Here is a 12,574-nt window from a genome sequence, read left to right on the forward strand (position 1 = left end):
TTCTAAGGCTCTTCCTGTTCAGTTGCCTCTGCGCGCCAGAGGGTGGCACCCCAGGCACTCCAGAGGTGGATTGGAGGGGATAGCAGGGGAAGAAGAGGGAGAGGAGCGGACTTTAGAACCAGGAAGGAAGGACCTAGGAGGGACGGGGAGGGAACATTAATAAATTCTCAGACCATGGTCTCGAGTTCCCGACTAATTTAGGGGCAGAGCCGCCCCCACGTTCACGCCCACCCCTTTACGGAAAAAACCTGGGTTTCCATTGGGCTAGGTGTCAGAATTGGGAATTTCTAAAATAAAAAAGGTTTCCGAGCGTTATTCATGGCCAACAGTTGCCACGGAAGAATCCAAAGGGAAACTAGTTTCTGGGGCCTCTGGGTGTGCGGGTGCTTGGGGATGGGCGGAAAGCCGTGGCACTTAATCGCTGTGAGTGCGCCAACATCTGACCTGTCCTTTTGTGTCGTGTTTTGCAGTTGCTGGATTTGTGTGACTCGTTGAAGGATGATGCCCTGAGGGTGATCGCCGCCTTTAACATTCCACACACCAACCTTCACGCACCAATCGCTGGAATCTCCAACCCGCGGGCCGCTTGGGCCTTCTACCCTGCACCGCTGCAGCCCGTGGCGCGGGAAGGGGCGCGCTCCCAGCTGCCCAAGCTGGGAGCCAAGCTCTAACGGGTGTGGCGGGAAGTGTGGTGGCCCGCCTGCAGCTGCCACTACGCTCGCTACACTGACGCCTGGAGCTGGGGCCGAGGCCGGGCTGGCACACGCTGGGCCGCCGCTCTCCGAGAGATTGTGGTGGCAGAGCGAAGGTCCCGCCCGCCGAGGCTGGCTGCTAGGAAAGAGATCCAGAGGGTCGCCTGGTGCGCTGGATCCCTGTGCCCTTTCCCTGAAACCTAGCTTGGCCCGGCTGCAACCCCTCCCAGCTTTGGTGCCCGATCGCCTAGACAATCAGGGTGGGCTCACCCTTGCGAGCGCGCCCCACAGCCGGGTGCCGCCAAAGGTCTCCTGCTGTCAGCGGTGACTCAGATTCCCAGTGATTTAGAAAAGCTGCGGTGCCAAGTGAAAGAAAAAAAAAGCAAACACCCTTAGACAAAAGCAAAAACTCCACTCCTTCCGCAAGCGGGCAAAAAGGTTGGGTTCAGCAAGTGATGCTTTTCCAGTGAATCAGACGTTGTGGGGCTCTGCGAGGAAACGCAAGGACGGGGAGAAGGAAGTGGCAGCCTGGAGTTTTGCTCTAGGCAAAGCAAGAACTCGCCTTGTCCTCCCAGGTCGGTGGTTTCCGGACGGCAAGACAAGGCGCGGAAAACATTTTTACCAACTGACGCTGTAATCTGTCCTTTAGAAGAGCATAGGTGAAACGTTTAATAAAGAAATTAAGCGATGTGGAAGTCGTTCCCGCTGCTGGCAGAGGGCAGTGAGGCGGGCCTGAGCAATTTCGGAACTAGGAGAGACCACTTCAGCAATGCCTGTGGCCCCGGGCAAGGGCCATGGATTTCCCATTTCTCAGATCCCGGCTGCCCGACTTCATTCTTGTTTCTTTCAGCCCAAGCCATCCTCCCTTCTCCCTCCCTTAGTCTCTTGGCAGAGGCAGAAAGGGACACCGCTGCCCGCGTCCACTGCAAGGGAGGTGACCTAAAACCCATGGGCCCTCACACACTGCATTCTCTGCGCTCCGGCCCGGTTCCGGGAGAACCTCCCTATGCCGCCGGAGAAGGCCGCAAGGGCTCGCGGCCCCCGACGCTGCCCATGTCTCGGGGGCGCACGAACCGCCAACTCTGGCCGGCTGCCTTTTAGTGCCCCAAGTAGCGCTTCGTGCGTTGCTTCCCCCGACTCCTTTGTTTTTCAAAGTGTTCACAGGGTCGCCAGAGCTAGCTACGCGGGGGCGGTGAGGCAGCAAGGCTGCACAGGAACAGACAACAAGAAACAGGGCTTTCTTCTGCGTGGTTCTTTTCCGGTCCCTGTCTGCACCACCCGACCCCGAGGCGAGCGCGGAGCATTGCTGCGTGGGGCGGACTTGGGGCTCTCAGCCCGTGCAGCAGGTTGCGTTGCTTTTCCCCGGGTACAAAACCGGATGGCCAAAGAGCAGTGTTCTTCGGCGGTAGGAACTTCGAGGCCGGGTCAGGGCAGATCTCCGGCCTGCGAGTCTACTTAGCCGCGTCCACACCCGTGCCTTTTCCCTCTTGCAGCGAAATAACTGGGTGGGGCCCGGCGCGCCTCCTCCAGCGGCTCCGGGAACCCATGGCCTTCATCACTTAGCTCAGAACTCACCTGAGACTGCGCTGAGACTTGGACCTGGGGCTGTGCTGTATCCCACTGACGTTACAGATGTGCTTAAGAATTTAAAAACTGATCCAGGCGGCCCGACGGCGGGACAACGCCTCCTCACTTGCTCCTCTGCGACAAGGCCCCGTCCTTCTCCATGCAGGCTGGGGTGCTGGGTAGGGTGGCCCCTTTCCTTAATCCAACTAGCCTGACCTCCCCCGCGGGATGTTCAATTTCCTGACCCACCTCATACACACCCCCGCCCCTGCAGTTGTCTAGAAGCCGGGGCTGGGGAAACTGAGGCGCTCGGGAGCAGAGAGGAGAGGAGAGGTTGGGGGCGGCAGCCACGCGTTGAGAGAGCAAACCCAGGGGCAGACTTAAGAGGACTGGAGGGGCGGCATGGAGTTTGGTCTCTGGGGAGGAAGAGAGTGTGGTGCCACGGACTTCAAGGAGGAAAGGGATGGGGGCGCGAGGGGAGGAGGGACAGGGTGTTTTGCGCCCCCGCACCGGGGCCTGAACTCTGCTGTTCTGCCTTCACCGGCCTCAGCCCATCGAAGGACAGCTCCTGCGAGCTTATCTGCAAGCCCAACAAAATCTCCGGGGTGCTAGCCGAGTGTAGGGCACAACCTTCTCTCTCACTTTGAGGCCGCCACTCACCTCGGCTTTTTTCTTTTCCTAAAAGGATTTTTTTCTGAGACCTTTTTTTCATTTCCCTATTTTACCTGCTCTGCACTGGGACCACGCCTGGCCATTTTCTGGGCACCTCCTGTCCCCACAGGCTGTGTCTGTTAGGGAGACTGGGCGAGGAAGAAAAGCTGGAGACACCCTGAGAGGTGGCAGGAGGAGGGTGCCTGAGTTCCGCGACAGGAGTGGGCAAGGAAGATGCGCAGCCTGCTGATCTGCGTCCCGCCCGGCGCTAGGGACCCTCGGAGGGAGGAGAGCTCAAAGACCTCGCCCTGCGCCTTCTTGAGGACCAACAGAGTCTCCGTGCCTGCCCCGGAGTGGCTTACAAACTCTGGGCACAGTGAGGGTGCAGTGCACCTCCTGAAGCTTTCCTCGGCCGGCCGGGCCAGCGGAAGCTGTGACCGGAGCGCCCCCATCTGTGCCGCGCACGCCGCGGCGGCCACTGGGTTGGGGGAGGTTAACGGGAAGCTAGGGTACACTTCAGGGTGGGGGATGGGCGCGCACATGGCCGCGAGCAAGCCCAGTCACTCCGGTAAACAAGCCAGGGTCGCAGGCGCTCGCGGTAGGCAACCCGGTGGGGCCACCCCGCCTTTACCTGTCCGAGCCTGCACGCGCCGACGGCCGCGGCGCCGCGGGGGCGGAGCTTGCTAGCCTGCGCGCCGGGGCGGGACCTAGCGGGGGCGGGGTCCGCAGTGATTGGGCGCGGGCGTGGGGCCGCCAGCCAGAGCTGGGCTGCAGGGCTGCGCAGGTTTCACTTCGCTCCGCGCAGCCGCCAGGTCTGCAGTTTGTTGGAGTTCTGCATCTGGCGCCGGCGCTGCCACTACCACCACTCAATTTTTGCAGCCGCTCTGCGAACCCTGCCACGCTGCGATCGCATCGTCGTATTCGGTTCGCTGCGCTCCTGCCGCCACCGCCTCGGCGCCCTTCCCTTGGCCCTTGTTCCCCCAATGTCTGACGCTGACTCTCGGACTGAGAAACGCAAGGTAAGTAACTCCAAATCCCGAGGAGCGGGTCGGGCACGGATGGAAGACACGCGCTGGAGCCCGAACGGCAGCATCTACTGCCCGCTTACCGTGCACGTGCAACCGAGACGCTTGCATCGGCCCTGCTTGTCGCCAGCGGGAGGCGGCGATCCGTGTGGGTCGGGTTCCTTCTCGGGCAGGTTCTTTTTAGGGAAAGGTCTTTCACGCGGAACCTGCGGGCTCTTGGCCGAAGTGCGGCTTGGGCCGGGATGCTGCGCGCAGGCCTGGTGAAGGGTCGCAGGCCCGGGGAGGGGGAGGAGCAGCGCTTGCTTTCGGCGCCGGCCGGGGGGTTGGTAACCGGCCCTTGCAGTACGGGGCTGTGCGCCCAGTCTGGAAGTCTCGCCGGCGGGCCTGGTGAAGGGTGGCAAGCCCGCGGAGGGGGAGAGGCAGCGCGTGCTTTCGGCGCTGGCCCGGGAGTTGGGGACCGGCCCGGAAAGTCTTGCCGCGCGCGGGCCTGGTGAAGGGTCTCAGGCCCAGAGAGTGGGAGAGGCAGCGCGTGCTTTCGGCTTCGGCCCGGGAGTTGGGGACCGGCTCCACAGTACCAGGCTGTGCGCCCAGCCGGAAAGTCTTGCCGCCGGCTCCGGCGCCCTGAGAGTAGTTGCCGCGCAGTGTGAGCGAGTTTCGCGTCTTGGATTTTTTTGGGCGCGCAGGCCTGTTGCGCAGGATTTGGGGAACTGCGGTGTGATTTAACTAACAAAACGGGGCTTTTCCTTTTACTCATTCAGGCCAAGGTTTCGGGGCTGCTGCTGGTTCGTCTTCTCTAGCGTACGTGGGGCCCCTGCTTGCTCTGCAGGAATCGTGCGGACAGTGCCATGCGCACTATCCACTGGCAGCGAGAGATTTAGGCCCTCCCCTGACCACCTGGACCGCGCAGGGAACTAGCCGCGACCAGCAGAACCTGCCTGGTCCCTGGGGCCGAGCTATCTCAACTACTTACGCGTGCCCAAGCACATCGACCCTGTTCGCGGTGCAGGCTGGTGGCGCCGTGGCCTCCGAGACCTGTTGCCCCAGGGTGGGCGCTACTGGTGGAGGGCCCGACCGATGCCTGGGCGGAGGGTGTGGATTTAATGGATGATCGCGGACCTGCACGTCTGTGGCCAGGGGAGGCTCTTCGGCTTTGCCTCGTGTCTGCGGCGCACAAGGAGAAAGGGAGGAAGTTGTTGGAGAATAATTGCAGCAGCTAGGGCTGTGACGGCCGTTGGGGTCTGCCCCCGACGGTCCAAAACAAGGACCAGTGGCGAGGACTGGGCCTGGGGATGGCCCTGTGGGTGCGGGCGCGGCGCAAGTCCTGCTTTGTCTACAGGTGACCCGCTGCCCCGAGCGGCGGGAGCCGCTGGGGCGTCTGTCCAGAAGGAGCACAGGGATGGGGCAGGGTAGCCGGGACAGCCGGTCCCCAAATCCTCCCGCGAAGCCGCCGCCACAGCCACGGCCCGAGCCGCGCTCCGAGGCGAGTTTGTCAACAATCGCCGCGCCTTTGGCGGCCTGACCCGTAGGCGCCGCCCCCACCGTGGCTGCCGATTGGCTGCGGCACGGAGCCACCGTGCGCGGACCAATTGGGAGCGCGGGCACCCGGCGCCAGCGGCGCGGGGAGGTCGGCGGTGCCGGCGGCGGCGGGCGCAGAGCGCAAGGGGAGGAGCGGGAGGAGGCGGAGGATGTTCCCGGCGGCTGCGACCGGGGCCGCGCGGGCCAGAGGCGCAGCGCGCGGAGCCGTCGGCTGCCCGGCGGAGCGCAGCGGCGGGCTGGCCGGAAGGCGTGGGCTCTGTGCTGCGCCGGGGACTCTGAACCCGAGTCCCGGGCTTTGTCTCCTGCGCTGGCTTCGTGGTGACGGTCAGGGGCCACCGGCTAGGCGAAGGGCGCGGGTCGGACGCCGCGGGGCCCGGTCCCGGACCAGGACGCTGCGCTCTGAAGGGAAGGCTCGGACGTGAGTTTCGGCGTGATTGCCTTCTGAGGGGAGGGTCTGTGGGGTGAAGGAGGTGCGCACCAGTGTTGCCTAGCATTCGGACCTAGTTGTGGACTTGGTAGGGGTTGGCTTCGGGGGGACCACCCCAAATTTGGAGGTGTGCACCTCACCCTGCGGCTGCACCTCGGAGAAGTTCTGCCTGATTCGGTGCGGCGCGCAGTAAGGGAGCGGGAGGGAGGGACCACGGCTGGAGAGCCCGGAGCCCGGCCGAGCCGCGCTGGAGTTACAAACTCTATTGTGACGCACTTACTACGACTGACGGCCGCTGCCAAACCTTCCCCAGACTTGCTGTCCTCAGCATTTTCGGCAAACAATGGGGCCGGAGCAGGGAACACGGCCAGCCTCCTGCAGTCGCTGCATCTGCACCTTCTCCTATGCTGCAGCCTCCTATCTAACCAACCCCGGGAAATCAGAGCCGCAAGGAATTTCTGACTTAAGTCTGTTATGGGCAGAGAGCACACATGAATAGACTTGAGATAAACTACTACTTTGGAAATGCGCGCGCGTGTGTGTGTGTGTGCACCAGTTTTTCTCAAGCTGTTGACATTGTTGCTGTATTTTGTTTGGGGTTACGAAGTTTAGTCCCACCCTCTACCAAAAAAAAATTATGTCTTTATTATTTTAGTTACATTTTTATTATGTGGGCGATTGTCAGAAAAGTATAGAACATAAAGTATTGAGGATTAGCCCTAAGAATTTTTAATGATTAGGTGAGAGCTAATTTGTTTATTCATTGATTTATTTTTTTTCATTTATTTTATTTTATTTTATTTTTTTGCTCAAAATAATCTTAGTTTCTATTTTGCTTGCAGAAAAAAAGACCAAATGGCAAAGCAACCTTCCGATGTAAGTTCTGAGTGTGACCGAGAAGGTAGACAGTTGCAGCCTGCGGAGAGACCTCCCCAGCTCAGACCTGGGGCCCCTACCTCCCTACAGACAGAGCCACAAGGTAATCCCGAAGGCAATCACGGAGGTGAAGGGGACAGCTGCCCCCACGGCAGCCCTCAGGGCCCGCTGGCCCCACCGGCCAGCCCTGGCCCTTTTGCTACCAGATCCCCGCTTTTCATCTTTGTGAGAAGATCCTCCGTGCTGTCTCGATCCTCCAGTGGGTATTTCTCTTTTGACACAGACAGGAGCCCAGCACCCATGAGTTGTGACAAATCAACACAAACCCCAAGTCCTCCTTGCCAGGCCTTCAACCACTATCTCAGTGCAATGGGTAAGCAATGCCCGGGTAAGAGGCACTTGATGTGTGGATGATTGAATCTGCTTGAAGGCTGTGTGTGGCAACTAAAATCCCCTTTTAAAACCCTGTAACTGATGTATTCCATGTTTTGATGGGAGTGGAGGATGTGTCAAACTATCAAACCAACATTTTTTAAAAGTTAATTAAATTTTGTGGCAGTGATGAGTTCGGGTCAAAACATTAGCTTTCAGGCGTGACTTCATTTTAAGCTAAAGTGTGTAACCACGACATGTTGTTTTAACCACCAGACTTTATATAGTAATGGTATTTTGCTTGAAAGGGACCTGATCATTTATAGAAAATTAATAGCTTAATCAAAAGTGTGGAGAGATGACAATTATTTTTGAAAATGACACTTTTAAAAAAAATGAACTAGTTCATAAAAGCAGTACCACCATAGAACCATGAAAATGGTTTGTTTTCTGCTTAAATTCCTCTTTGGACTTACTGCTCAAAGGGTTCAGCAGAGTACTGATCAGATTAGGTTGTAGGATTTTATTTCAGGGATTAAAGGCAGTTGTAGGGTTTGAACCAAGAGTGGCTGACATAAATACAGAGAGGCCCACAGCAAAATCATGGAAGGAACGGACCTGGTGGAGGCCGGTAAACTGGAGAGTATTTGCCCCTCCCTGTATGGGCCATGCCTAATTGTGGCTGTGAGGGCATGTGGTCTCAGGGTGGTGGGTTTTCCTATATTGCAAGATAACCCAGGAATGCAAAATTGATGCCAGATACCCTGTTTCAACATTGACAACTAATTTAGATCTTTGAAAACATTGTACAAGCTGAAAAGAAATACCTGCAGGCTTGATTTGGCCCTTGAGCCTGTGACTTTGGGTACATACAGTCCTGGTAACCCTGGTGAGGAGCTGAGTCTGTGTTGATTAACTTGCTGTTCCCCACCAATGGAAAAGGGTCATGTCTTGATCATTAGTCAGCACAATCACATTGACCATTTGTCCAGATTAGCTTGCCGTACATGAACAAGATAAAAGTAATTTGGTAGTTATCAGGAAATCCAGTACAGAGTCTTTTAAGTTTAGATTGTGCTTCATGATGAAGGCTAACTCAACAAAGTCATCAAACTTGACAGTGGAGCAGAATGATATTTCTAAATTCCATTCAGCTCTGTCTTCATAGGCTTCAGTGAGGTAAATCAGGTGGACCGTTGCCAATGTTACAGAATTGGAAGGAACCTCGGGGTGATGGTCACTTGTCAGAGGTTGGGCACGCCTGTGAAGTGGTGGGCAGAAGTGACAGACGTCCCAGCAGCTGCACAGGTGGGCTGCACATCTGCTACCTTCTGGCTCCTTTCCCTTAAAAGTACTTTTTTAGGGCCCATCCTTAGGGAAAGGAGCTGGAAGTTTTATTATTGCTGGTACTACTGCTCATGAACTAATTTCAGCCTTAGAAGTTCTTAGTGCTTGTAAATGTTCCACTCATGAAAATGTTACCCCATATATATGAACTTGCTTGCTTACTAAATGAGTCAACAGGGCTCTGTGGTGTGTACCTTAAATATATGGTTTTTAAAGATCTTCTGGAAGCTATTATCGCTTTTCACACTTTCACAGCAGAAGCTTCACACTTGTGGTTATTAAGCTGTTTTCTCTAAATAATCAGGTCCTTTTCAAGCAAAATGCATACACTGGTCTCTGTAGGTGGTGGCTTAATGCATGGAAATAGTTTCTCCTTCCCTGGAACTAGGAATAGTGGGTGAGATAGTGTATTTTTTTAATGTAAAGACAGGCAGGAATGCTTTCTTGGTGATAAATACTATTTTACAAGCTAATTATAAGTTAAGTACTGTTACTTGAGATGAAAGATAGGGCTTCAAAGATCATAATCTAAATTTTTATGCACAGCTAATGGTTATATCTGTGAAGTAAAGTCATGGATCCTGAGGTATAATTTTATAGTATTAGCTACATTTCAGTAGATGGTGTGATGAAGAGTTTAATGCATAGGATTAAATGAGAAGTTACAAAGAGTGTGTTTAAAGTTAATGTACCGAGGTAAGTTTTCAGTGTTAAGTGTTTGGGAGATTTGTTTTGGAAGAGGATGAGCTGGAGTTCGGGGAGGGAAAGACGTATCCAGATGTGAGTTTCTTAATTTGAAGCATAAAATTTGCAATTTTTGTAGTATGTAATTAACTTTTCTTTGGCCATTCTACAGTCTTAGCTCATGCCTGAAGACCACTGAAATAATGCTAACTTAATAAGTGGTTCTCTTGACTTTGTTTAGTATTTTTACTCAGCCCTATCCATGAAGTTCTTCAATGAAGCTTTTGATAATTTATTGCAAAATACATTTTCCACAAAGAAGTCATTATGATTGGTTTGAACTAGTGGAACACAAATGTGAGGTTATAAAGAGGTTCGCCTTAGCCAAGGGCTCCTTTAGCCACAAAATAGTTTTTTTGCTCAGCAACTTGGGGTAGAGAGTGCATCTTGAAGTTTTGTTCTTGCATCTGTGTTCTAATGAGAAAGTAAAGTCCTATGTGGAATGCATAGTAGTTAAGTGTACTAACAGTGTCTTCATATTTTCCTTTATGTCTCTAATTCTTCTGAAGACAGGTTCAAAGAATATGTTTATCTGTGGAGCAACAGATACAGTTTTTACACTTCTCAATATTAGTCTCTTTACACTCTGGGAGGATTAACTTGAAAAATGATGTCTTAGCGAATAACTGATTATTTTTATCAAAATCACTCATGTGTCCATTTACTGAGTGTCTTTTTGGATGAATGTTTTATGCCATATGTGTTAATGCAAATTAAAGTGTAGTCATTACACTAGGTGTAGTCAGTACAATTTGGAAATACGAGTTGAGAAAGGTCAGGTTATAGAGAAATGCGCCCTCATGTCATGTTAGTAAATGCCTTAAACTTTATACTTGTTCCCTGGCACATCGGAATTCACAGATGGAAGATAATGGCTTTCTTTTTTGCACCCCTCAGAGTCTTGTGGGTACTTCTCTTATAGCTGGTAATTGTCTGACCCCTCTCTTAGTTTGTGAGCTCCCTGGGCGGGGCATGATGTCTTGTAAATGCTAGTGAGTGCCTGACAAAGAGAAGCCCAGGAGATGTTGCAAGTCAATCCAGCTCTGCCTGTTAGCCTTTCCAAGGAGCTCAGTTAAAAACGGAGGACAAATAAAGTTTAAGCAGCCAAGTACCAAGAGAAAGATCCTGACCTCTGCCCTGCCAAAATGTTTTTCATAACCTGGATCTAGCTGTAAGTTTTGCCACGTAGGGATGACAGTTAAGGTCTAGCTCAGCACAGCCCAGCAGGAAAGCCACACATGCATTAAGCACTTGACATAGGACTAGTCTGAACTAAGTTGTGCTGTCAGTGTTGATACATACTAGATTTTGAGGACATAAAAAAGAATGAAAAATAGTTGAATTGTTTTCACGTGGGTTACATGTTGAAATGATATTTTAAATATGTAAGTTAAATATAAACTTGTATTGCAATTTAAAAAAATACAAAGCATATAATTTACCATGTAAACCATTTATTTCTAAGTGTGCTGTTCAGAATGTTAAGTGCACTCATTTTGTTGTGCAGCCAGTCTCCAGAACTTCTTCACCTTGCGAAACAGAAATGCCATGCTCATTAAACAACTCCCCATTTCCCCCCTCCCCCGCAGCTTCTGACAACCATCATTCTATTTTCTGTCTATTAATTTGACAACTTTAGGTACCTTATATAAGTGAAATTTATACAGTATTCCCTTCTATGACTGGCTTATTTCACAATGACCTCAAGTTTGTTTTATCTTGTAGCATGTCAGAATTTCCTTCCTTTTTAAGGATGAAAGGTTGTTCCAGTGTGTGTCTATCATACATTTCGTTCATCCATCCGTTCATCCATCAGGGGACACTTGCATTGCTTCCACTTTTTGGTTATATTATGAGTAGTGCTGCTATGAACATGGGTATGAAAATATCTTTTGGGGATTCTGTTTTGAATTTTTTTGGATATATACTTGGAAGTGGAATTGCTGGATCATGTAATTCTCTTTTTAATTTTACGGGGAACCGTCATCCATCATGCTGTTTTCCATAGAGGCTGTGCCATTTTACATTCCCACCAACAGTGCACAACGGTTCTAATTTCTCCACCTACTCACCAACACTGTTTTTTTTTTTTGTTTGTTTTTGTTTTTAACAGTAGTCATCCGAATGGATATGAGGTGATATTTCATTGTGGTTTAGGTTTATATTTACCTTCTTTGATTTGTATGGCTACCACCACAGTCAAGGTACAGAACAACTCCACCACAAGTATGTCTCATGATACCTTTTGATAGCCACAGCCACCTCTCTCCCTCTTGCTTGAGCATCTTGTCATATGCTCATTGGTGATTAAATAAAATATATTTCAATATTGACTTTCTCTGTTTCTTTTTACCTTTTTAAACGTGGCTACTAGAAAAATGCAAAATTAGGTCCATAGCTGGTGTTCTGTTTCATCTAAACAGGCTGGCCTCACAGAGAGAGGAGCTGGAGTGTACAGCGCTGCTCTAGCAAGCAGGAGTTGACCCTTCCCACTCAGGCCACGTAATTTCCATGAAGCTTACTCCTTGAGTTGTTTGATTGACTTAGGAGAAAGAAAGTGATTAGCCAAATCTTGTGAGCATTTTAAACATTGAATAAGCATTATAAACAGCAGTATACTGACTTTTGTTTTACCTCTAAACTCCATCGTGTATTTGGACTTCAAAAAGTAGATGGTAGAGCACATGCTTCCTCAGCACCTCCAGGCTACCCAGAACCTCACAATAGAGGTGTTTTTGAGAGAGTCCTAGCTCTGTCTCTGAAGCCCCATAGTCACTTGTTTGACACCAGGAGAAATAAGGAAACTTCTTAGGTCCTAAGTGGGGAGAGAAAATGCTGAAAGAGAAAGATGTTTTTTTTTTCTTTTTACCACTTCCAAACACAATTTAGTAATTGTTAGTTTCCCAGTTTTAAATTTATATCTTTCAAAAATTTTTTGCAAGTAATTATAGATTGACATACATTTACGGGAAATAACACAAAGAAATCATATATGCCATTTACCCGGTTTCCCACAATGGTAACATCTTGCCTAGTTACAGTATACAGTCACAACCAGCAGTCGACATTAACAGAATCCATCTACCATGTTCAGATTTCTTCAGTTTCACATTTAGTCCATTTTATTTGTGTGTGTATGTGTAGATGCTACTATTAAGTTTTATCAAATGTGTGGATTTGTATGGCTACCACCACAGTCAAGATACAGAACAACACAACAAGGATTTCTCATGATACCTTTTCATAGCCACAGCCACCTCTCCCTCTTCCTTAACCCTGATAACCACTCATCTGATTGACATGTCTGTACTTTCGTCATTTCAAGGATGCTATATAAG

The 12,574-nt window shown here is 51.3% G+C and overlaps 2 protein-coding genes across 9 annotated transcripts in view; both read left to right on the forward strand.

Annotated features, from left to right (window-relative positions):
- ACOXL (acyl-CoA oxidase like) overlaps nt 1–1,267 on the forward strand; it is a 384,752-nt gene extending 383,485 nt beyond the window's left edge. For all 3 annotated transcript variants that reach the window (XM_003926733.4, XM_074396963.1, XM_074396961.1), the window contains one exon: nt 471–1,267. In XM_003926733.4, coding sequence (XP_003926782.1) covers nt 471–671 — 201 coding nt within the window. In that variant the 3' untranslated portion in view covers nt 672–1,267. The remainder of the gene's footprint in view (nt 1–470) is intronic.
- A 4,341-nt stretch (nt 1,268–5,608) lies between these two features.
- Nucleotides 5,609–12,574, forward strand: part of BCL2L11 (BCL2 like 11) — a 44,696-nt gene continuing 37,730 nt past the window's right edge. For 3 of the 6 annotated variants that reach the window (XM_039461546.2, XM_074396974.1, XM_074396979.1), the window contains exons 1-2: nt 5,609–5,888; nt 6,740–7,146. In XM_039461546.2, the coding sequence (XP_039317480.1) occupies nt 5,620–5,888; nt 6,740–7,146 (676 nt within the window). In that variant the 5' untranslated portion in view covers nt 5,609–5,619. The remainder of the gene's footprint in view (nt 5,889–6,739; nt 7,147–12,574) is intronic. The other 3 variants (XM_039461538.2, XM_039461553.2, XM_039461534.2) reach the window with 3 other exon arrangements.

Source organism: Saimiri boliviensis, chromosome 1 (assembly GCF_048565385.1).
Source record: "Saimiri boliviensis isolate mSaiBol1 chromosome 1, mSaiBol1.pri, whole genome shotgun sequence".
Lineage (NCBI taxonomy): Eukaryota > Metazoa > Chordata > Mammalia > Primates > Cebidae > Saimiri > Saimiri boliviensis.